We start from the raw sequence: 23,247 nt of genomic DNA on the forward strand, positions 1-23,247 counted from the left end.
TCCCTGCACTGTGTCATGATGGACAAACCTTGGAAAGGGACACAAGAGGCCCCAGTCGGAGAAGAGACCAGCAGCTTCGAGACCCACAGGGGTAGGTACCCTCAACCTGCTGGGAGCCTGGAAGGGCAGCTCCACCCCTCTGTGTCGGGGAGGATGGATGGGATCACGGATCCTCTCTGGGCGTGGTGTCCTCAACCATGAAACAGGTGACACCACCTACTCTGCTCACGCCAACCGTCCACGTGGTTTTTTTGACAACTGGTGCTGGGACAGCTGGGGAACCACGTAAAAAAGAACGAGGCTAGACCCCTGCCCTTCCCATCACACACAAATTATCTCAAAATGGATGAAAGGCCTGCAACTGTGAAATTCTCAGAAGACAAAGAGTCGTAACTTGGTCATCTTGGAGCAGGCAATGGTTTCTCAGCTAAGAGGTGAGGGCACCAGAAGTCAAGGCTGCGAGACCGTGAGGTCAAGAATCCTGACAATGCACGGCTGTGCGTGACTCTCGCTCTGTGGGGAGTTTCAGAGCACGGGCATCGAGCACAGTTAAGTACGTGAAGCGGGGTTTCCTAGGGCCTCGGTCTTAGCTCCACAGTCTCATGCCATTTATTCCACGTGGGGGTGGAGTCATGGATGCTGGGAGGGCAGGCACTACTCAGCTCTCATGAATAGAGTGGAGAACGAAATCTAGGCAGAGACTTTGTCTTTGATATTAACACTGAACACTCACAAGCTCCCCCACCATGTGCTGGGCTAAGTAGTAAATTCTTCCCCATTCCTCAGGGACTTGAGGCTGCTGGGAACCCCTGGAGAGGGAGCCAGGTGACTGCAGATGCCCCAGCCCTGGGGGCAGCTGGAGCAGTGGCCGAGCTTCCCTGCCGGGACAGCTCATCCATCACCATGCTTTATGTGCATCACAGGGAACATATCTCTTAGCCACCGCACACAGCATTTCAATGGAACACCACATTTTCATTGAAAATCAGGCTCCCAGGGAGCCATAATTCTTAGGGAGAACAAAAGTAGACAGGTGTACTGAAGTCTGAGGGTGGAGCAAGGGAGCAGCCGGCACCGCTGCTGGCCTGCAATTGTTCATTTGTTCCATTTGGTGGGCCGGGGGCTCTGGGCATGTTTTAACCTTGGTGGAGATGTGAGAATTCCCCTTCCAGGGCATCAGCAGGCTAGATGCAGGGACCGCCAGAGCCCCCTGCGTGGGCTCCTGGGGCAGCGCCTTGCGGATGGTGCAGCACAGCTCTCTGCAATCCCAGATGGCCCTCTGCCACATCCTGCCTTTGGCCACGTCCACGGGAGAGATGAGGATGCTGCTGGAAGCCACAATTCCTCGCATCAAAGACGCCCATTCAACTTGCCTTCAGAAACCACCACGTGAAGCCATGCAAAATGAGTGACAAGGGGACTCACTCTGCTGGGATGGATTTCCACAGCCAAGGAGGCACACTCTTTCTGCAGGCAACCCCCATCCCACGGAGGTCCCACTTGTGTGTCCCTACATCAGGGCAGCAAGATGACCGCTTACCTGCCACGCCGAGCTGCCACACCCCATGCTTGTGGAGTGCTTCAACAGCTGTCACCTTGCTGGGCACACAGCAGCCCTAAACCTCAGCCCCTTTTCCCCAGGTACAGCAGACTACCCCCACATCTCCCAAATTAGGCAGAAGCAAGGTTTTGTTTAGTGAGGTCACTCCAAATGGTTACCGTGGTCAGCAGGTGCGGAAGACTCAACAATGAGGCCCAATCAGAAGATGGCTGGTGTGGCGGCTTTGTCCCATAGCCCCACCCCCTCACCACCATCCTCCAAATAAACACCACCTCCTACAGGTGCTTAGCTTGGTAGTGGTGAGAGAACATGATTATGATGTAATCATAACTGGCTGATTCTACTCCACGTCAGTACTAAAAATAGGGCACAAAATCATGGTACCTATTTCCAAAAGTTAACGTTTCAAGTGGCAGTCTGGGGAAGGAATACTCGCTTGGACCATCTAGCAAGACACAGTGACCAGTGTTGTGGCGTAACAGGTTAAGCCATGCCCTGTGATGTCAGCATCCCATATGTGTGCCGGTTCAAGTCCTGGCTGCTCCACTTCTGCTCCAGCTCCCTGATCATGTGCCTGGGAAAGCGGCAGGACATGGCTCAAGTACTCGGGGCCCTGCTACCCATGTGGGAGACCTGGGAGCAGGTTCTGCCTTTGGCCTGGCCCAATTCTGGCCACTGCAGCCATATGGGGAATGAATCAACAAATTGAAGCTAACTCTACCTTTCAAAATAATAAAATGTATCTTTTTTTTTTTAAATCTGCTACAGTGACAAATGGAAGGAGGACGCAGGGCCCTGTTCTAGGTCTAAGCCCACACATTTAAGCCCCAGCATTGGCAAACACTTCCTGTGATGCCAGAAATACAGTTTTCCTTCCTTTCCACAGTCCTGGCAATCACAACAACAAAAGGTATAGATGCATCATAATCACGTGCTGAGCAGAAGCCTGCAACAACAGGAGAGCAGGGAGGGACCCCCGGGAGGGACCCCCCCTCAGCCACCCTGCAGGAGGTCAGCATGTTGTGGGCGTCTGACTCTGCAGACCGCCCTGCCGGTGGCCAGGGGAGGAGCTCTGAGCCACCCGTGAAGCCATTTTCCATGTGGCTGTAAAGTCTTGGCAGGCGTGCGTCCTCTCAGGTGCCAAGGAAAAGGCAGCCTGCATGAGGAGAGCAGCACACCAGGATCCCAGCTGCTCCAACCGGGGACGTGGCTGCCAAGAAGCTGTCTCCTCCATGGTCCTCACTTCTGGTCCTGGGCATCACGCTGCTCCCCAGTGGGCATCCTCCTCTGCCTTCGCTCAGCTCAAGTCTCTGCTCCTCCCGTACGTGCACAACCTTGCCTCTAGAAGCCTTACACTTATATCCCTTCTCCTAGACTGTGAGTTCCTGGTGGGTGGGGCCATGACTGACAGGTGTCATTCTCGCACAGCAGCCAGCACAGGGCTAAATGCTTGGGACAGGAGGACACAGAGGAGAAAGGTGAATGGGACAGAGGGACACTATGAAGGCAAGATGCTGTTCACACTGCACAATGAGGTCATATGAGACCCTCTCTCCCTTTTCTCTTTCCAGATCATTTCATATGACAGTAGACCAACCAGTGGGCGTGTGCACAGCGCCTGTGGTCACTGATTTCACTGAGTGGGCTATGAGGAAGCTCTACCACCAAATCAGAGGTGGCAGAGATGTGCACTGACCTCCAAGCCTGCAGCGAGGTCTATAGAGAACCAGGTCAGATTCCACAGGCTTCTCGCCTCTCCTTGATGCCCGCGCAGATGCCCTTGGAGGAACGCCCCCTGCAAACCACTTCTGGTTTGAGATTTACTTATTCCAAAGGTACATTTACAGGGAGAGAAGGACTGTTGGGGACGGGGGGAAAGAAATATCTTTCATCCACTGGTTCACTTCCCAAATAACCAGCATGGTAACAGCTGGGCCAGGCTAAAGCCAAGAGCCATGAACTTCATCCAGGTCTCCCATGCGAGTGGCAGGGGCCCAAGTACTTGCGTCATCTTCCACTGCTCTCCTAGGTGCGTTAGTGGAGAGCTGAATCAGAAGCAGAGCAGTCGGAGCTTGAACCTGTGCTCATATGGGATGCCTGCATTGTAGACAGTGGCTTACCTTGCTCAACCACAACCCCGGCCCCACCTTCTATTAAAACAACATTCTGTTAGATGTTCTCGGTAAAGTAGGTGGCTCCCAACATACTCAGATGGTCTCCAAGTCCCACCTGCCTCTGTACACCTCATTGCCGCGGGCCTCCCTTGTTCCTTCCCTAGTGCCCTGATGTGGTACTGATGTCCATGCATCCCCGCTGACCAGCCCACCACCAGCACCAGTTGTCAATTATCCAGAGAGGAGCACCTCGAGGTTCTCTGCTCCCCCCCCCAGGCCCCTGCACTGTGCAGCACAGGCACAGCTGTGAGGACCTGCAGCCCCCAAGTTTTCTGCACAATGACCCTGAACAGTTTAACACGGGGCATCATAGTCCCAGCTGGTTCTGGAAGACTTTTTTTTTTCTTTTTTTTTCTTTTTTGACAGGCAGAGTGGACAGTGAGAGAGAGACAGAGAGAAAGGTCTTCCTTTTTTTTTTTGCCGTTGGTTCACCCTCCAATGGCCGCCGCGGTAGGCGCGCTGCAGCGCTGATCTGATGGCAGGAGCCAGGTGCTTATCCTGGCCTCCCATGGGGTGCAGGGCCCAAGCACTTGGGCCATCCTCCACTGCACTCCCTGGCCACAGCAGAGAGCTGGCCTGGAAGAGGGGCAACCGGGACAGGATCGGTGCCCTGACCGGGACTAGAACTGACCTATCCAGACGCTTGGAGTGTTAGGAATTTTAGAACGCCCTTCTGAGGTGACCTCACACACTAGGATTTCAGAGAAACAGGTAGAAATTCCCGGCATAGACATGCTCCACCCAGTTACGGTAATAGGGAGGCAGCTCCCAGCCCCTATCTGGATGAATAGTCATTTCATTAAATATCCAAGTGGCCAGCACTGTGCTGATGGACCTTAGATTCATTATCTCATCCCTCACAACAACTGGAAAATAACTGATCATTCTACTTAACAACAAGGAAACTCAGGCTGAGAGAGATTTATCTACTTGCCTGGGTTCACTCAGCCAAGAAGTGTGGGAGCCAACACTTGACCCCAGGCCCGACTCCAAAGCTCGGCGCTTCAACCGCCAGCTCCTGCAGCCCAGGCCGTGAAAGGCGAGAGAGGATGGGGAATGGTGAGCTCCACCCTGCTCTCAGGGCTGGGCCAGCCCACGGGTGCAGAGAGGCGTCTTCTCAGGAGCCCACCTTGCTGAACCTGTTTGCAGGCAGCACCTTCATGCGAGCAGCCCGATGCTCACAACGGCAACAGAGCCCGGGGCGGAAAACAGGTGACCCAGCCGACCCGCCAGCTGGCCGGCAATGCTAGCCGCCACTTCCTTCCCTGGCTCCCCTTTGCAAAATCCGTGTCTTGGGCCATAACCAGATCTGACAACACAGTCGTGCCTGGATCTGTCCACCACAAATTGCCCTTTATTTCCCAACCCAAGTGATTTCATTAAAGAACTATTTGACAACACACTGTGTTGATGTCCTGACCCATTAACAGGCTGCAACACAGGACTCTAGGAAATAGTGGACTACAGAAAGGGAGCTAAAGAAACCATTTCACAGCAGGCGAGATCACCTTGGGAGTCCAGCAGGTGCAGAAGCCGGAGCAGGAACAAGACTGGAACCAGGTGCCCAGGGAGGACAGCTGGAAGACCAGTGGCTCAGCTGCCCACTAAAATCCTCCTTCCAGGCCTAGCACTGAGTGCAGACGTCAGATCTGCACCCCCTGAGCTGGTTGCAGGCCCTGAGAGGCCCTGGGTGGGTGAGACACCAGTGGCTGAACCTCAGAACTGAGCTACCGCACCCCATGGCCTCGGCCCCATGCCCCCATTAAAAGGCTGACGCTGGACGCCTCCGGGCGAGACGTCCATCTAGGCCTTCATCCCAGGATGAATGGCAGAGCTGCTGGCTCACCTTGCCTCATTTCCTAAGCAGGAAGAGAAGTGGCTGGAAAGGAGACGGACACCAGCCCGGGACCTGGCTACACAGAGCATCTTGAACAATGCTTCAGTCGCTCGGGTGTGGTAGATAAGTGGCAGCTGTACCTCCCAGGTCAGATGCAAATTCCTAATTTAATCAACAACTTCCTCCCTAAGACTAACCACTGGGTACCGCTTATGGTCAAGCTGTTTATGGGTAATTATCCATTGCACATGTACGATATGCTCCCTCCAGTGCAAGCCACAGGGCCAGGTAGAGAGAAGGCAGGGAGGACAGGAGGCCTGTACTTGCCACTCCCCATCCTGGCTCCCTCTACCTCCCAACACAGACTTCTTAGAACAGAAGACCTTTTGTGGGCAGCACTGCAGGCCCTGGGCTGCTACACCACTCAGCTTTGCCCTTATCTACAGCACAGTCCGGCCCACAGGACTCCGGTACAGACTGTGATTGTGAGAGCTTGCAGGCTTGCTGCCCAGCCTCCAGGGCTACTTCAGCCAAGTGTCGAGAGGGGACCCACATTCCTGACCTGGAGTCCCCAGACTCAGGGATGCCCACCTACAAAGCAAATCAGACTGCCATAGCTATTATTTAACTCAAATGATAATTAGATTTCATGCTAAGTGCAGAAGGGGCCCATCGATGGATGAATGAGTGAGCAAATGGGGTATATAAAAGGTTCTCCCAAAACATCTGCAGGCAGGCAAAGCGTGATGGAGTGGTCAAGATGCCACTCGGGGTACTCGCATCCCATGTCGGAGTGCCTGGGTTCACACCCCAGCTCTGACCCCGACTCCAGCTTCCTACTAATGTGCTCCCCCCAGCCGATGGATCAAGTAGTTGAGTCTCTGCCACTCACGTGGGAAAACTGAATTGAGTTCCTGGCTCCTGGCTTCAGCATAGTCCAGTCCTAGGTATTGTGGACATTGGGTAGTGAACCAGTAGAGGGGAGATCTCTGTCTCTGCCTTTCAAACCAATCAATAAATGAACAATTTTACAATTAGTGGAAAATGGAATTAAAATATCTGTTGCAAAAAGATTTGGAAATGTACGCATAGCTTGTTCAAAAGTCACATTTTCCATGAAGGTTTTGAAGACCGCTCAGATGCATGGATTTCACCTTTTGCTGCATTTCCGTAACTTTATGAAGTATTCTTGCACATAAAAGGGAAAGCGATTCAGCCTTAAAAATCAGAAGATTCTGACCCGTGCCTCCACATGGAAGAAACATGGTCAGTGAAACCAGCCACAGAGAGGGTAAAGACCACCCAATTCCATTTATGTGAGCTACTAAGAGGCATCAAAATCAGACAGGCAGTAGAAAGGTGCTTTGCTGGGGAGTGGGGAGTGGGGAGTGGGGAGTGGAGAATTGATGCTGGTTTTATTTTATTTCAAAGGCAGAGACAGAGAGATCGATCTTCCATCTGCTGATTCACTCCTCAGATGTCCACAACAGCCATGGCAGGGCCGGGCTGAAGCCTGGAGCCTAGAACTTAATTTGGATCTTCCACATGGGCTGCTGGCAAGGGCCAAAGTACTCGAGCCATCATTTCTTGGCTCCTAGGGTACACGTTGGTAGGAAGCCGGAATTGGAAGCAGAGTTGGGACTCAAACCTAGGCACTCGGATACAGGATGTGGGCATCCCAAACGGCATGCTTAGCCACTATGCCAAATACTCACCCTGGTGTTTAACAGGAACAGAGTTCCAGTTTTGCAAAAGAATTCTGGATGACTATGCACAATGCGAATGTACTTAACATCCAACCACACACTTCAGAATGGTTAAGAGGATACTATACTCTTGGATGCGTATTTTATCTGTCCCCAGAATAATAGCAACAAAAGCAAGTGAAGTGGACAGGTGGAGGAGAGTGAAGGAGGAACGCCCTATACAACTCACCCAGACCAATGCCAACACGAGACGTGAAAAGCTGCTACTGTTAGCTCTCGTGCTTCTCAGGCCAAACTGAAGTTCTTATTTCTGTCAGCATCCAGCATGGGGCCTTGGCATCTGGGAGCCTTCTGCAGGGTCTGTGTCTGGCAGCCCTGGGGGCAGCCCCCACAGGTGTGGCCGGCGGGTACCTTACCTGGACGGGTAGCCGGCCGCACTGATGCGAATTGTCTCCAGCACCCCGCAGGCTCGAAGCTGCTGCACCGCTCTCTTGGGGTCAAAGCTGCCAAACGGGAAGATAAGCAATGAGTGGCCAACCTGGCCAATGAGCACAGAGAGAGCACACCCCTGCCTGCAGCACACAGGGCACCTGCTGGCCCTGTTACAGGAGGTCACGCCCATTTGTGCTCGAGGTCAGGGGTGAAACATGGGCTACAGGATGCTGGGTGGCAGCCAGGTGAGCCCACGCCAGCACCTTCAGTTCTGAGCATATTCTCACTCCCAGGTGAGACACTCCTCCCCCTCTCGGCCTAGCCGAATCCTGCCCACCCGCCTTCCTGCCTTCTCCGTAGAACTTCCCTGCCCAAGACCCCTTGCTGCCCTCTCCCTAGAACCTCTCTTTTTACATCCATCCACATAGCCATGTGTCTGAGTGCAATGTCAAGCGCCATTCAACTCAAAAGGCCCCAGGAGTGGCTTTGAATCATGATGTGGTTCGGGAACGACTGTGTGTGGATTCCAGGCAGGTAACTGACCATCCTGGGGCCTCAGTATCCTCCTCTCTAAAATGGGGACAACAACAGGGCTCATCTTCTAGGATGAGCGCGAAGATGAAAGACCAGGGCCCGTGAAAGCAAGAGGACACAGGGCACGGCCACCATAAGCTGTGATGGTGGCAGACGCTCCATCGAGAATCCGACCGTGGGAAGACCTTGACCTCCATGACTTTAGAGATGTGTACCATCTCCAACCAGCCACGCGCCCTACGCGGTGCTAGGCCTGGCACTGGAAACCGCACTCACTCACTCACACCGACTGAGCCACACTGCAGTACCGCCTCTATTCTCTGCAAGGACCCACACTGCTGCACAGGGGGCTTGTGGTAAGTGCACTGACAGCACTCAAAGCACCCATGGGAAAGACACCAGGCTGGCTGGGGTGACCGGGGATCTTTGTGGAGAGAGAATTAAAGCTGACCCGGCATCAACCACTACTTGCTAAGAGAGGACAACGGCTCCTGTGCAAACCTCAGCCAGGCCATTGCTGCCTGCCTCCCTGCCCACCCCGTGGCTTCTCCACATGCCTTGGCCAGGCGGTTGGCAGCCTGCCTACCCTGCTGGATAAAGGAACATAGAGGCTGCATCGGTCCCAGGATCCACGGCAGCCCAGGGAGCAGCCCCTGGGCAGGCTGTGTGTCACTGTCCCCAGCGGCCGGGCCCACTGGAACTCTGCAGGATGGTCTGACCTGGGGGCTGCCTGCCAGTGATCCCGTGCCTGACCACAGCTTGCATGTGCTCTCCAGGCCAGCCTGGCCCCTTCCCGCAGAGCCACACTCAGGCCCCCAGGCCAGTGGGGCAGGAGGAACAGCAGCCTGCTAGGGAACATCTGTGGCCCACGGTTTCATGTTGGGCCAGCTGGGGTCACCACTTCCTTCAGGGCCTCCCACGGCTTCCGTGGAGAAGAGAGAACACCCTCCTTCCCACAAAGGTCTAATCCTCTTCTCTAGCACCCCTCGCCCCCACCGCCCCGTGTCATGCCATGTGACCACTGAGTGCCCATCTGTGGACTGTGGCCTATGTGACAGCTGGGTAGTGGCCTGCTCAGGCAGCCCCATCCATGTAGCAGAGTGCCAGGTCTCTGAGCCAGCAGTTAGGAGCACTGCTCTCCTCTTAGAGCCCACACACCTCACTGGGGCTGGTTCTCCAGAACACACCTGGCAACCAACATCTGAGCTCTGCCTTAACGGTCACCCAGGCATCTTGCGGAGCCCAGCAGAGCCCCCTTCAACTTGCACCTGCTGTTCCCTGCTGAGATGGCAAGGCTGCCCTCCTAGCAGACTGAGCAAGGCCGGAGTGGGGAGCCTGGCTCTGCCACTCAGAGCTGGCATCACTCTGGGCGAGACACAGTCTCTCCGCAACTCATTTTCCTCACTGCCTAAATGCAGCTGAGACTTTCCAAGCTGAGATTGTCCAAGTACAATCCTGCCGTTTGTCGTAAAGGATCATGGGATGCAGAAAAGAAATGACTACAGGAAAAACCTCCGACAGCAAGGACAGAAGACTCTGCCTTCGTCTCTCCCTGTTCACATGCCCCCCGGAAGGTGTGAAGGCAGCAGCCTCCAGCATTTTAATCTTCCCTCCCCCGCCGGAATAGAACACTCCCTTGCTCTGCCTGCCTGCGGTCACGGTTGAAGGTGAGTAGAAGTGGAAAACCAGGCTCTCTGCTATCAAACTGTAGAGGACGCTGGTAAGGACAAGGAACACCTCCACTCTGGAGTTAAAAGCCACCAGAGATGCCTGGGGTCCCACTGTGATGGCCACACCAGGTACAGGACAGCCTGGGCTTGCTGGAAGCAGGCTGCACTCGGGAGTCTCACGGCACCCCCCGATTTCTGCACAGGCTGCAGGACCCCAACTCCTTCCCCAGGCTCAGTGGCATCTGCAGCGGGCTGGTCTTCAGGAGACCTGGCCAGGCCTTCTACCAAGCGATCCCAGGAGATGACCTTTGCCCTGGGCTGCCTCTGGGGGGTCTCTCAGCTCCTCCCCTCCTGGCCCCAGCAGCCGTTTCTCGCAGCCTCTCCTGCGGCAGGGTGAGCTGCACAGGATGTGTTTGTCACTGCGCCTGCTCGCGCTCAGCGAGCTGTTTCTCAACAGAGGTGGCGGGCGGGGGTGGGGGGTATAGGAGAGATGCTATCAAGGCCCTCAGCATAGGATGGAGGCTCTCAACTGGAGGCCATTTTGTCCCGCAGGGAGCACCCGGCGATGCACGAAACACTTTTAGTTGTCACGGCAGCAGGGACACGACTGGCACCTGGGGGCGGAGGCCAGTGAAACTGCTGCATATCCTCCAATGCCCAGGATGGCCCAGGGCAACGAACCACCCAACCCAAAACGTCAGTGGTGCCAAGGCCAAGGGAGTCAGATTAGAGGGGATGGCAGGAAGGACAGAGCGATTTCCTTCTAGAATAAGGTCAATAACGTTAACTTTTAATAACACACAAGGGTACCGCAGAAGGCTTACAGAGAAACGGAAAACAGACCAAAGCTGCACAGGGGTGAGAGTCGCTGCTGCATGGACCTGGCTGAGGTCGGCCACGTGAGCCTTGGAAGGGTTTCAAGGTGGGGTGGAAGCAGAAGTTGGATCAGAGGTGGCAGTAGTGGGGTCTAGGGGATGGGCTGGGTAGCTCGGGAGGCTCGGGGACAGTGGCAGGGTGAGGCGAGAGACGGGCCCGTGTGAAGGAAGCCCGTCCTGATCATCTAGTGACCCGTCCACATCTATACTTCACACTCACGGGGAGACTGCACCATCTGGCATCCGAGGGCACCCATCCCTGCATGCCGCTGCTGGCTCCAGGGGACTGGGGAACTACCCCTTCTCACCCCGAGTCCCCGGTGCAGCAGGTGGCTGCAAGCCCACCTCTCCTCGGCACACAACCCGTGCAGAGAGTCTAGGTGCAGGCCGGCACCGAGCTCAAGGCCCCAGGCCCCGCAAGGCTGGCCCCCCCCCCCCCCAGTTCTGCCTGGACCTCCGCGGCGGCATCGAGAGGCCGGGTGGGACAGTGGACACCGGTGGGCACTCACTGGAAGGGGAGCTTCTCGTCGTTGGGCTTGATGCAGCGCACGTAGTGAGGCGTCGTGGCGTTCAGGGTCTCCATGAGCAGGTGCAGGGAGGTGCGGAACTGGGGAGCAAATGCCAGCACTCGGTTATTTTACACATTTTGTTGGACATGTGACAAGTAACATACCTCACAGCCTGCTGCTGGGGTGGGGGCTGTTACTGTCATGGCAACAGCTGTTCACACGGAAGGACAGGGAAGGAACGGAGACCTGGGATCAGGTTCCAACTCTGCTGCTCTTCCCTCTGCCCTCAAAATCAAGCCCCTCCCATGTTAGTGTCACTCAAACTGCACAGGCAGACCCCGAGTGGGCCCACCTCTGGCTGTTGCTCGAGGACCAGAGGAGACAGAAGGTGAGGAGGACTAACAGGGCTGAGACATTGCTGGCTGCAAACGGGAGGTTTGTGTTCCTATGCCCAAGACCCTGAGCCTGGCTTCCAGGGCCAGAATGTGCTAGAAATGAGCATTTACACGGAACCCCCAGGGCAGGCAACAGTACATGAATGGAGGGTTGGCGGTTGCCAGGAGCCCAGGAGGTGCCCTCTGCCCTTCAAAGCCCCACAGGATGTAACAGCCACAGAGACCCCAGGGGAGGAGGTGCTGGCTCGCAGCCTCCTGAAGCTGCACACGCCTTCACCCTCCTGTCCACGCCGCGGATTCCAGCGCCTCCCGCCCCCCTGTACAAGGTATCCGTGGTCATTGGACGTGGCCCTTGGTGGAATGAACTGTTCCCACTGGTGCTGCCAGGACGCCCTCTTCTCTAGCGAGAGTTTTGGGACACAGAGCACGGGCAGTGTGGGCGGGGTGGTCAGGCTCCACCTCTGGAGAGGCCAGCCTCGCCACGGGCCTGGGGCTGACCTGGTGGCCCACAGTTTTCTTGTGCTCCTTGTTGGAAGCTTTCAAGGGGGGTCTGGCGGAGCGAATGTTGATCTTTGAAGACGATCCCTTGCCAGCTGCAGCGGTGGCAGGGGCAGGGTCCTTGTCGTCATGGAACAGGTCAGCCACGAGCGGGAACTGCAAACAACCACAGCGAGGATGGTAAGTGTGAGGTCCGTGCACGTTATGGGGTTCAAACCCCTCCAGGATAGCTTTCTGACACACACGGGACCTTGTCAGGTGTCCACACAGCACACAGCACCATCACAGCAGCACTCTGAGGGAGAGGGCAGGAGGGGAAGGGGAGAAGGGGAGATTTTCCACCTGCTAGTGCACTCCCCCGATGACTGTGACAGCCTGGGCTGGGCCTGGGTTCCTGCCACCCTGGACCCAAGTCCCTGGACCATCATTTGCTGTTTTGCAGGAGCATTTGCCGGCAGCTGCACTGGAAGTGGGGCAGCTGGGACTTGAACTGGTGCTGGGATACTGAATGCGGGCATCCCAAGCGGCAGCTTACCCTGCGGCATCACAACGCCTGCCCCACACGGCATTACTCTTAAGAATCATAACATAGGAACAGCCCACATGACCGACAACTGACGGGTCAAGTCCACCGTGTTCCATCCACACAGCGTAGAGAGGTCTTCACACACACACTGCAACGCGGGGGAGGGGACCGGGAAGAAAGCCAGACACACAGACCACCAACTGTGGTTGTGGGATGTGTCCCAGCAACAGGAGGTCGTTCAGCAATCCACAGGGGTTAGGGAAGGCGCAGGGGAACCACTGCTCACGGGCATGGTTCTTGGTTTCCTGTGTTTTTTTTTTTTTTTAATAAAAAATTTACAAGTTGACAATGGTGACGGTTCTACAACTTCATGAAAATATTAAAGCCCACCAAATTCCACACTTCAAAAGTGTGCATTTTATGGCTCAATTTTTAAAGGCAGAAGTAGCTTTCCCAGAGATCACTCACCCCTCACCTACAAAGATGGGCCCAACTTCCTTTCCTTGAGGTGTGTCGGGATGCGGCTATATTCCTCCAGAACTGTGCTTAAATGCGATTTTCTCCACATTTAGCACTGGATCCTGCGAATTACTTAACTTCGCTGAGCCATCAAGTGGGGATAAAACCACGCCTGTACTGGCTGGTGCTGTGGCTCACTTGGCTAATCTTCCGCCTGCGGCGCCAGCACCCCGGGTTCTAGTCATGGTCGGGGCGCCAGATTCTGTCCCGACCATTCCTCTTCCAGTCCAGCTCTCTGCTGTGGCCCTGGAGTGCAGTGGAGGATGGCCCAAGTGCTTGGGCCCTGCATCCCATGGGAGAACAGGAGAAGCACCTGGCTCCTGCCTTCGGATAGGTGCAGTGCCGGTCGTTGTGGCCATTGTGGAGTGAACCAATGGAAGGAAGACCCTTCTCTAACTCTGCCTGTCAGAAAAAAAAAAAACAAAAAACGCCTGTACTGTGAGGACCACCCCTGTCCCATGAGGACCACGCTGTTCTGTGAGCTCTCTGTGCATGTCTTCACGTGTAATGACATGAAAATCAGGCCTTGGACAAGGTGCTGGTGACAGTCCCAGCCATCAGGGCACTCGGCCCAGTGACGGCATTGCAGGGGCCAAACAGAGTATGATACAGCCTCGGCCACACGCCTGCTGGTGGGCATGGGGAGCACACAGCCCCCACCTGCAAACCCTGAGCCACTTCCAATCCCAGGCTCTGCTCCTCCTAGTCCAGCCGCAAGCTCTTCCATCAAGCCCCACGTACGCACATGGTTCCCCTCTCCTCACACTGTATCTGAACACCCCAGTCTAGCAGCCAATGGCTCTGTGATCCGGGCCCACACTCACCTATTAGACAATCAAAAGCAGTCCCCTGACTGTCCCTGTTACAACTGCCTCTACACATGTGCTCACTGTGGTACTCAGACCTGCAGCACCCCCTCTTTTCTCCTCTCTGCTTATTTTTAAAATTTATTATTTATTTCTTTAACAGGTAGAGTTAGAGAGAGAGAGGGAGAGACAGAGGTTTTCCATCTGCTGGTTCACTCCCAAAACGGCCACAACAGCCAGAGCTGGGCAGATCTGAAGCCAGGAGCTTCTTCCAGGTTTCCCACATGGGTGCAGGGCCCAAAGCACTTGGGCCATCTTCTACTGCTTTCCCAGGCCATCAGCAGAGAGCTGATTGGAAGAGGAGCAGTGGGGACATGAATGGACAGCCACGTGGCATGCCGGCACCGCAAGTGGAGGCTTAACGTACTGCACCATAGCACCAGCCCCTCCTCTGTGCTTATTCTGAGACCCCTCTCCCCAGGCCTCCCCTCGCCCCAGTGCCTGTGACACTTTCCCAGAGCACTCCGTCCTCTCCTGCACATGTCTCCCACAGGAGAAACCACCTGAGGTCTGGGCTGGCGCCGAGCCCTAGGCTTGCCCAGCCTATAGCCTCCCCACTGTGCGGAAGACTAAGGCTAAGTCCACACACGTGGGCACATGCCCAGTGACAGCAAGCATGTGGTCACATACGTAAAAAATCTACCTAAACCGTAAAAGCACAGATGCTTGAGAATGTTCCACTCCTCATCCAGGAAGGAAACAGCAGCATGGAAATGTCAGACGTGGAAAGACGGAGATCGACCCTCAGCGTCAAGTGGCTGGGAGGAATTAGGGTCTCTGGGAGAAGGGGCTCTCAGAATCTGCTCCAGGCTCTGTTTCCCCCGGCGCTGAGCAGAGGCCACAGGAGCAGGAAGGGGCAAAGCCAGGGTCTACACTCAGCCCCGCTGCAGAGCCCCGGCAAGACCACAGCGCAGACAGCAGCAGCGCCCGGCATCTGCTGGACGAGGTGCCTGGCTGCGTGGGGAAGAGGCCGACGTCCATCATGCACAGTGGGTTACGCTGGGTTCCTACAGGAGTGCACACGAGCCCACGATCCGGGAGCTTTCTCCGAAGCAGTGCAGAGCTCAAGGGCAGGCACTGGGCTAGGGCGGCGTCCCCGACTTCCAGACACAGCTCTGCAACTTAGCGTGATCCACGACAAATCTAACTGCACTCAATTTCAACTTGCTCGACCGTGGAAAGGGGGGCACTGAGCCAGCTGCTTCCTCTAAGTCGTCCCTTGACCCAGCCTCCAGATCTCCTGCCACTTTAACTTCCCCATTCACTGGCCTCAGCCCTCCCCGTTCACCCACCTTCCCAGCCCATCCTCCTGTACTTCCCCCCTTGCCTGGCCGTCTCTCTTCCAGCACTCAGTCCCTGGATCCGCATGGCCCTGGCTCCATCGCCATGGTTCTAAATACCTGCTCAGCATCTTCCTCCCTCTGGGTGTCCACTGCACCTTCACTCTATGTCTTCTAAATCACCTTAGGGACCCTGGGGCTCCCACCCTGCTTCCTAAGGCAGCCAAGTACCAAGTTCAGCCTGTGGCTCGGCATCAGATCCTCAAGCTCCCTCCTGGATCACTACAGTCTTGTAAACTCGAGGGCCACCTGCGCACACCCCTCCAGCCAAACATCTCTGCCCACAGCCAGCTCCCTCTGAGCACAAACCTTACCCAGCAGCCCCCTGTGTAGAGACCTGTCGGCCCTCACCATCTAGGAAATGAAGCTGCCATAGTGCCAATCAGCTGAGACCCTAAGGAGTGGCAGGGAGAGAAGGGCCTGGAGGCGGGGCTGGAGCCAGGGCAGTGTCAGAGCCACGGCACAGGTGACAAAGGGCAACGTGGCCTGAGAAGTCCCCCAGGGAGACAATGGGAGGCCGGCAGCAGGTTCACATTCTACAACACCCTTGCAACTCGGCCTGCTAGGCCAAAACAAGATGCCAGCTGATCAAATTATCCGAGTCCATAGGCTTCCTGAACCCAATTTCTACAATGTTTGGGGCACGAACAGAATTTACTTCCGATTGAGGGGGTTTAATTTACAGGAAAATTAGCAGCTTTTTCTGCAAAAAAAAAATTTAAATCCTAAGGTCACAAACATCAAAATCTTTGAAATGACAACTGCCGATATGCGTATTTTAAAATTTTTCTTTCTCTTGCTTCAATCAGAGAAGGTAGCTATGCTTTCTGGTTTTTGAAAGCTGTCTAAGGCAGAGTTTGACCTCGGCCGGCACCGTGTCGTCACCTAGGCGCCTACGTGGCCTGCATAACCGGCCAGCCTGGAGAACTTGTATTTTGCTTTCACAGCTCTGGTTGAGCTGCGGGTCCCTGCTTCAGAGGCTGTTGGCAAGTGGCAGGGTGTGGGACTCCAGGGAGACGCTCGAGTCTGTTGGAACAGTCACCCCAGGAAGGAGGTGGGGGCTCCACGTCCCACTCAGCTTGTTTTACAGACTCAGGGAACGCAGTCTAGTCTGGCGATGGGAACGAAACGCTCAGAGGTCCTGGCTGGGCCATGGGCTGTGGCCAAGAGCAAAAGCCCTGGTGAGAAGTATCGACTCCTCCCATCTACCTGCAAGGGGTTTGGGCTACACAGAGACCTCCATGCCCCATGGAAGGGGGTGGATTTCGTAACCATAACCAAACCCAAACCACAATGAAATATCACTTGCACACTCTTCCTTAACAAAGGATTCCCACCAAAGGTCCACGTCTGAGCAAGGGGGCGGGCACTGTGTTTCGCTCACACTGACCCAGTACAGTTACGTCTGCAGAGCCAGGGAGTCGGGCGCTCCTGAGCTGCCCGACCCAGAAGCCCAGCCAAGTCCACGCATCTCAGGGCAGCCTAGCAAAGGATGTCCAGCTGGGCCTGTACCCCCTCTGCTCCCTTCTCACCTGGAAACACTCCAGGTGGCCACTCCGGGCAAACAAGCCCCTCCCGAATTCTGTGTCTCTGCCTTTGGCATTCTCTGCTGTGCAAGCTGCAGGCAGATTTTAAAAAGCCTGAGGCAACTCTATTCAAAAAGGGATTAAGTAGGAAAACACTCTCTAAAGAACATCTGACAGTTCAAGAAAAATGTCAATTACCGCTGCACACAAAGCCGTTCCCTTGGAAATCACACCCAGTCACTTGTGGGTCTAAGAACAAAAAAGACGACAACAGGTGAAACAAAGGTAGGACCCAGTGTTAGAACAGTAGGGTTGGCATCTATTGCTTAGCATTTTATCTTCAAAAAACTATTGCTGTAAGCAGAATAAAAAATGCATCTTCACCTCCCATCCATTCTTTTCATGGTTAATGCTACCTTTTGGGAAGAATGTCCCCAACTTTTAGGTTAAGAATTTTTTTTTTTTTTTTTTTTTAAGTATAGACTGCTTCATTAACTGGCATGTCGTCTTGTGCAGGAGCCGTGCTAGGCTTCTCTGTATGGTTCCAACGTTAGTCTGTGCTGAAGCGAGTACAGAAACATTTTGTTCAAGAAGGTTTTAAATGGGTTTTGGAAGAAAAGACTTAGCATTTCTTTTTGCTGAAAAAACATGCATTTGCATGCACTGGAAAGGGGAGCATGATTTCATTTTATCAACTAAAAAGTTCTCTATAGACAGTGCCCTGTTTATTCTACACACTGGAAGCTTTTCAACTATCAGCAAACACATGTTAGAGCAGTATTCCACACACATTTAAGTTTTATAGAACGCTGATTACCTCTATAAAGCTTCTGTATAAAAATACATTAGAGGCCGGCGCCGCGGCTCACTAGGCTAATCCTACGCCTTGTGGCACCGGCACGCCGGGTTCTAGTCCTGGTCGGGGCACCGGATTCTGTCCCGGTTGCCCCTCTTCCAGGCCAGCTCTCTGCTGTGGCCAGGGAGTGCAGTGGAGGATGGCCCAAGTGCTTGGGCCCTGCACCCCATGGGAGACCAGGAGAAGCACCTGGCTCCTGCCATCGGATCAGCGCGGTGCGCCGGCCGCAGCGCGCCTACCGCGGCGGCCATTGGAAGGTGAACCAACGGCAAAGGAAGACCATTAAGGAACTCATCAGTGTGGAAAACAGAGGAGCGGCGTACAAGGTTATTCTCTGACGACTAGCAGTGAGGCCCTGAGCAGCAGGAAGGAGACAGGGCACTGGGCTTCCTGTCGTGACCCCGGCCCACAGGGCGGTCAGGGCTCGTGGCTCACAGTGTTGGGTCGAGGCAGTCTCCAGACCCTTTCTGCTGGAGGGAGGGGAGAGGGGGCAAAGGCCCATCTGGCCTGTGGCCCACACCTGCACAGGGTGCAGCCTCCGGGGCACCCCAGCTGCACAGCACCCAATGCGGGGGTGAGGAACCATTTTTCTGTCCAGGGCCATTTGAATATTTATAACATCATTCGCAGGCCATACAAATTATCAGCTTAGCCTGCTATAGACTTATTGAATTTCAAGTTCCAGCGTGTCCAAATAATTTCACAGTCCTTACACGGCCCCCAGGCCGAAGGTTCCCCACCCCTGCAAACCAGAGGAAAAGCATTCTCCCTTTGGAGGTTTCTTTCTCTAGGTTGATAAAATACCCCTTTTCACGGTAAACACAAGCAGGAAGGGAAAAGGCTCCATCCTTTGCTACTTAAACAAGTCTGTTAATAACTTGAAGTTGCGTCTTAAAGAGGCATTTCTTTACTTAAGTCTCTATTTATAGCTCCCCGATAGCTGAGAAAGCAATTAGCTGCATTGGATGCTCTTAGGCAGTGTAACTGGCTTTCCTAATTACAGCCTCATTAACACCCGTTTTATTTCACTGCTCATGGTGGAAATTCTTCAAACATCCCTCCGGCTGCTAGGGTCTAGGGGGTCTTCTATTCTGTGCTGCTTAACTCTTTGTGACAACTTGTGAATCTTTTATCAGGGATGTCCACACAGAGACAAAATGCTAACAGTTTCTTGCAAAATAGATCACTTTAAGTACAATTAGGGATTTAGACACAGGATTTGAGATTAGATGGAAACCAATAAAAATTGGGCATTCCATTGTTAATTTAATGACACGCGGCTTGTATCTTCCCAGACCTTTGAGATGTAGAGTTACAGAGAGAGGAGAGAGAGAGAAAGGTCTTCCATCCGCAGGTTCATTCCCCAAATGGCCGCAATGGCCGGAGCTGAGCCAATCCGAAGCCATGAGCTTCTTCCGAGTCTCCCATGTGAGTACGGGGGCCCAAACACTCGGTCCATCCTCCGCTGCTTTCCCAGGCCATTATCAGAGAGCTAGATAGAAAGAGGAGCAGCCAAGACTCGAACTGGCGCCGTTACAGGATGGCCACGCCACAGGTGGAGGCTTAGCCCACAATGCCACAGCACAGGGCCCCTGTTTTTCTTATCTTTAACAGAGAGTTATAGACAGAACGTAGGACTGCTGTGAGAAACTAAAAATTTAAAGATGACAGAGGCTCAATAAATCACTAGCTTTAAAAACGCTCAAATGACAGTGACGTCGCACAGGCCCATCTGCCCCATGATCCAAAGCAGCCGAGGGCCCTGCCCGGAGTTGGCAGCTACACCTGTGTACCGCCCATCTGTGGGCCCCCAGTGACCCGGTGTCAGTCTTGGGGAACATCCAAGATGGGCTGAAAGGGACTCACGGTGCAGGGCTCCTCACCTTCCTCCTGCCAGGGAGGAAGCCCTGGGAGTTTGGTCTGAGAGCTGCTGGCCCTCATGCATCTCATAGGGGTGTCGCTGGGATGAGGCACCAGCTCGGGGTAGAAGGCAAAGTCCCTGGCTGCTTAAAAAAAATTAGCAGGCAAGGGGGAAATCTAAAATTGTGGTGTGTGGGTAAGGGAGAGATGAAGGGAGTTGGCTGTCTCTACTGAGCAGGTCACAGATCCACACTGCCCTACAATTTAACGTCTATAGACCTCTTGGCGGGCATCACCAACTGAACCATCAGTTCTACGTCTAAGACTTATCTAATGGACATGACCGTGCCAGTGAGCAAGGGCAGGGACAAGGCACACTCACTGCCACACTGCTGCAGAGGCCACATCAGGGAAAGCTGTGTGGCGCTGTGGAGTGCTGGCCACGACGGAACAGTGAGGCCAGCATCAGAGACAACCATGGACACATGATGTGCTCACGTCCACCTTAAAAAGCTGAGGCAATACACTTATACGTGCAGAATAGGAATTCATGGTGAGATGGGGCAGGGGCGAGACACATCACGTCTATCTCTATACAACTTGAATTTTTATTAGAAGTGAAATACAGGCTCATAAAAACTCAGTACCTGGAATCTAACATACCTGTGTGCATGATACCTACGTTAGCTCTTGCTAACAAAGCGGGCCCCAGACGGCGACCTTCAGCAAGGCCAGTGGGCAGCTGGCACCGCAGGGTGAGCCCCGGCTGGTGCACGGGAGCCTGGTCACAGCGCGACACCGTGCCTGTACTTCTCATGGACAGGGCAGGGTTTGTGGTGACTAGCTGCTTTCTTTCTAGGAGGCCAGGATTTTGCCATATGCCTGGCAAAGTACACCTACACTTAATTGACTAACAACCCCGGGCACCTAGGGTGGGTGACAGGCCTGCCACAGGGACTGTCACAGCTCACCTCCAGGACAGTCTAGCACATTTCATGTGAGTTCTTGCAGAAGCTTGTGCCGGGTCTCCCCAACTTCACCCGACACGCCTCCTGCCTCTGCCCACTCTGGTGTCCTTTTGCTGCAAGGACGCAGCCCTGAGCCCAGTGTCTGCCGAGTCCTCCCAGTCGAGGACTGGGCGTGGCGGTGATGGTGGGATCCCCAACGTCTCCCACTCTTCTCCACAGCACCTCCTTCCTAACCTCCGCATTCCACTTGTAACTGCACCGTCGGTCCCAAGGGGTTAACGACGCACACAAACCGACCCGTGATGCAGGGGACAGAAGTCCAGCCGGCAGAGATGCTCTGCTGGGCGCGGTGCGAGAGCTTCTCGGCCACGCCCCCTTCAGGTCCCTGGCAGGGCTGGGAGACAAACTACAGTGGAAGCACCTGCCTCTTCTCCTCCCTCTCCCGTGTGCTCCCACCGACAGGACACACTTAGACCACAAGACCCGGCTGCCCTGGACCACTGTGGGACAGACGGGAGGCCGCAGGCTCTATGCCACTGAGAAGCATAATGAGGTTGTGCAACCGGTACCCAAGCCTCTGCTTCTGCTCTGGCCCTGCGGCATCCGGCTCCTTGCTCCCTGCCCCATCCCAGTTATGGAAAAACCACCTTAACCAGCACGGAGCAGACGCCTGGGCAGACGGGGACCCGAGTGGTTCATCGCGCCTCAACCCCCAACCTGGTGTGCCCATTCACCCCAGCAGATCTTGCTCAGGGCCCACGGATCTCCTGACGTTCCAGAAACGGAGACACGACCATGAGTGGGGGTCTCCCCGACTCCAATCCGCTCTGCATTCCCAGCCCCAGGGGCACGTGACCCCCTCTGCCAGGTGGACCTGCTTCGTCCTGTCCTCTCGCCCCCTGCAGCGTTCGTCCGAGGCTCATCACAAAGAGACATTCATCTTCGGCTTCTGTGTTGTCGGGCCCCCGGGTGCTCCAAGTCCTCTCCTAGGTTTCCTCTGAGGGGCTGAGCCAGGGCAGTGTTGCACCCACGTGGGCCCTTGGAACACGTCTGGCGGCTCGGCCCCCTGCCCTGCCTCTCCTTGCACAGTTACCTGTGTCTTTATCTGCACATGCGTCGCCCAGTGGCATACAAGCGGCTGGAGAGCAGACTGTTTGGTTTGCTTCTGCGCGAACACAAGCGGGCTCGGCGCAGTGTCCCCCAAGGTAGGTGCTTAATAATCAGGGGGTTGGATGAACTGCTAGCACAGAATGAACATGACACGCGCTACCTTTCTGCTACGAGCAGAAAACAAATTCTGGAACAACAGAGTTCCAAGTCCAAGAGCCCTTCGGCTCCTAGCTCTGTTCCATTGATTTGTAACTGTCTGCTTGTGGAGGGATTCTGTCGATGGCTCAATAGAAGTGCACAGGTACTAGGGTATGAAGGAGCTCAAATAATTTCACACCGGCAGGCAGGGGTCAGAGGACCGGTGACTTAAGGGACCACTGCCGCACTCACTGTGGCCTCTGTCACCTCGCTTGCCCTTGTAAGTCCCACTCTTAGCAGGTGTTTGTCCCCAACCCCTACACACCCTGCCTCCCTCCCCACCTCGGGACAGCTTCAAATGTTTCCAGACTTCAAGAACCAACAGCCTCCTTCACCTGTACCCCGCCCAGCATCTCTGCCTCCCATCTCCAGGGTGAGGCCAACACCGGCCGCCCCCAGCACTGCTCCCGCTACAGAGGCCCCAGCTATGCACCCCCCTGACTCTGCCCCCCCCGGCTCTGCCCTGCCCCCCCGACTCTGCCCCCCCCCCACCGGCTCGGCTCTGCCCCCCCAGCTCTGCCCCCCCTTTACCTTGCTGGCCCTCAGGATGCTGATCTGCTCTTCATACACTGTGTCCCGGTTTTTCTCCAGGAAACCATCTGAAAGGTACTCCACCTGGGGACGTGAGAAAACCTGAGACTCATGGCCGTGCCAGCCTCACCATCTTCCTCCCGCTGTTTCCTGGGGACCCGAGCTGCTGCACTCAGCATGGAGGGTTTGCTGCCACAGCTGTGTGTGCACAGGAAACCCACAGGTGTTTCCATTTACAGTGCGCAAACCTAGTGCGTGGTCAGGACTCACAGAGAGGGAGGGAGCCGAGGACCATCATCTGGAGAGGGCGTTCCCTTAGGCTCTCTCAAGGATGCTTCTTGGCCACGCCCAGACCCACTGGATGGGGATCTGTGCACTAATAAGACCCTAGGTAGCACATACACATCCCAGCTGAGAAACACAGCCTAGTGCACCACCAGAAACCCATTTAGGAAAATCCACATGGGCAACCGGGAAAGAGGCCACCTACAGAGACCGATGCCTGCTCCGCGGGGGAAGCCCAGACAGCCGCACATTCCCGGCTCCACCAGGGCAGGCTCGGGCTGTTCTACTCCCTGCCGTGTTCCCAGGAGAGAGGTGCTCGGAAGCACCGGGTGAGCAGGTGATGGGGCAATGCCAGCAGCCTCTGCGAGGCGAGGCGTCTGGCACACCAGGCAGGCCATGAGGGAACCTATGTGGGGCCTCAGGCCCGAAGCCCGAGTCTGCACGCCGTGGTGCTGTGCCGGTGGAGCCCGA

The 23,247-nt window shown here is 55.1% G+C and overlaps 1 protein-coding gene and 1 non-coding gene across 2 annotated transcripts in view; both read right to left on the reverse strand.

Moving 5' to 3' along the window:
• The window catches only part of MYO5B (myosin VB), a 306,778-nt gene that overhangs the window by 74,866 nt on the left and 208,665 nt on the right, over nt 1-23,247 (reverse strand). The window contains exons 14-17 of the mRNA XM_062201653.1: nt 22,492-22,575; nt 12,192-12,347; nt 11,299-11,396; nt 7,695-7,781 (exon numbers count right to left, since the gene is read on the reverse strand). Coding sequence (XP_062057637.1) covers nt 7,695-7,781; nt 11,299-11,396; nt 12,192-12,347; nt 22,492-22,575 — 425 coding nt within the window. The remainder of the gene's footprint in view (nt 1-7,694; nt 7,782-11,298; nt 11,397-12,191; nt 12,348-22,491; nt 22,576-23,247) is intronic.
• LOC133767354 (U6 spliceosomal RNA) lies at nt 17,441-17,543 on the reverse strand. The gene has a single exon (XR_009866842.1). It is a non-coding gene; the product is annotated as a U6 spliceosomal RNA (small nuclear RNA).

Source organism: Lepus europaeus, chromosome 9 (genome assembly GCF_033115175.1).
Source record: "Lepus europaeus isolate LE1 chromosome 9, mLepTim1.pri, whole genome shotgun sequence".
Lineage (NCBI taxonomy): Eukaryota > Metazoa > Chordata > Mammalia > Lagomorpha > Leporidae > Lepus > Lepus europaeus.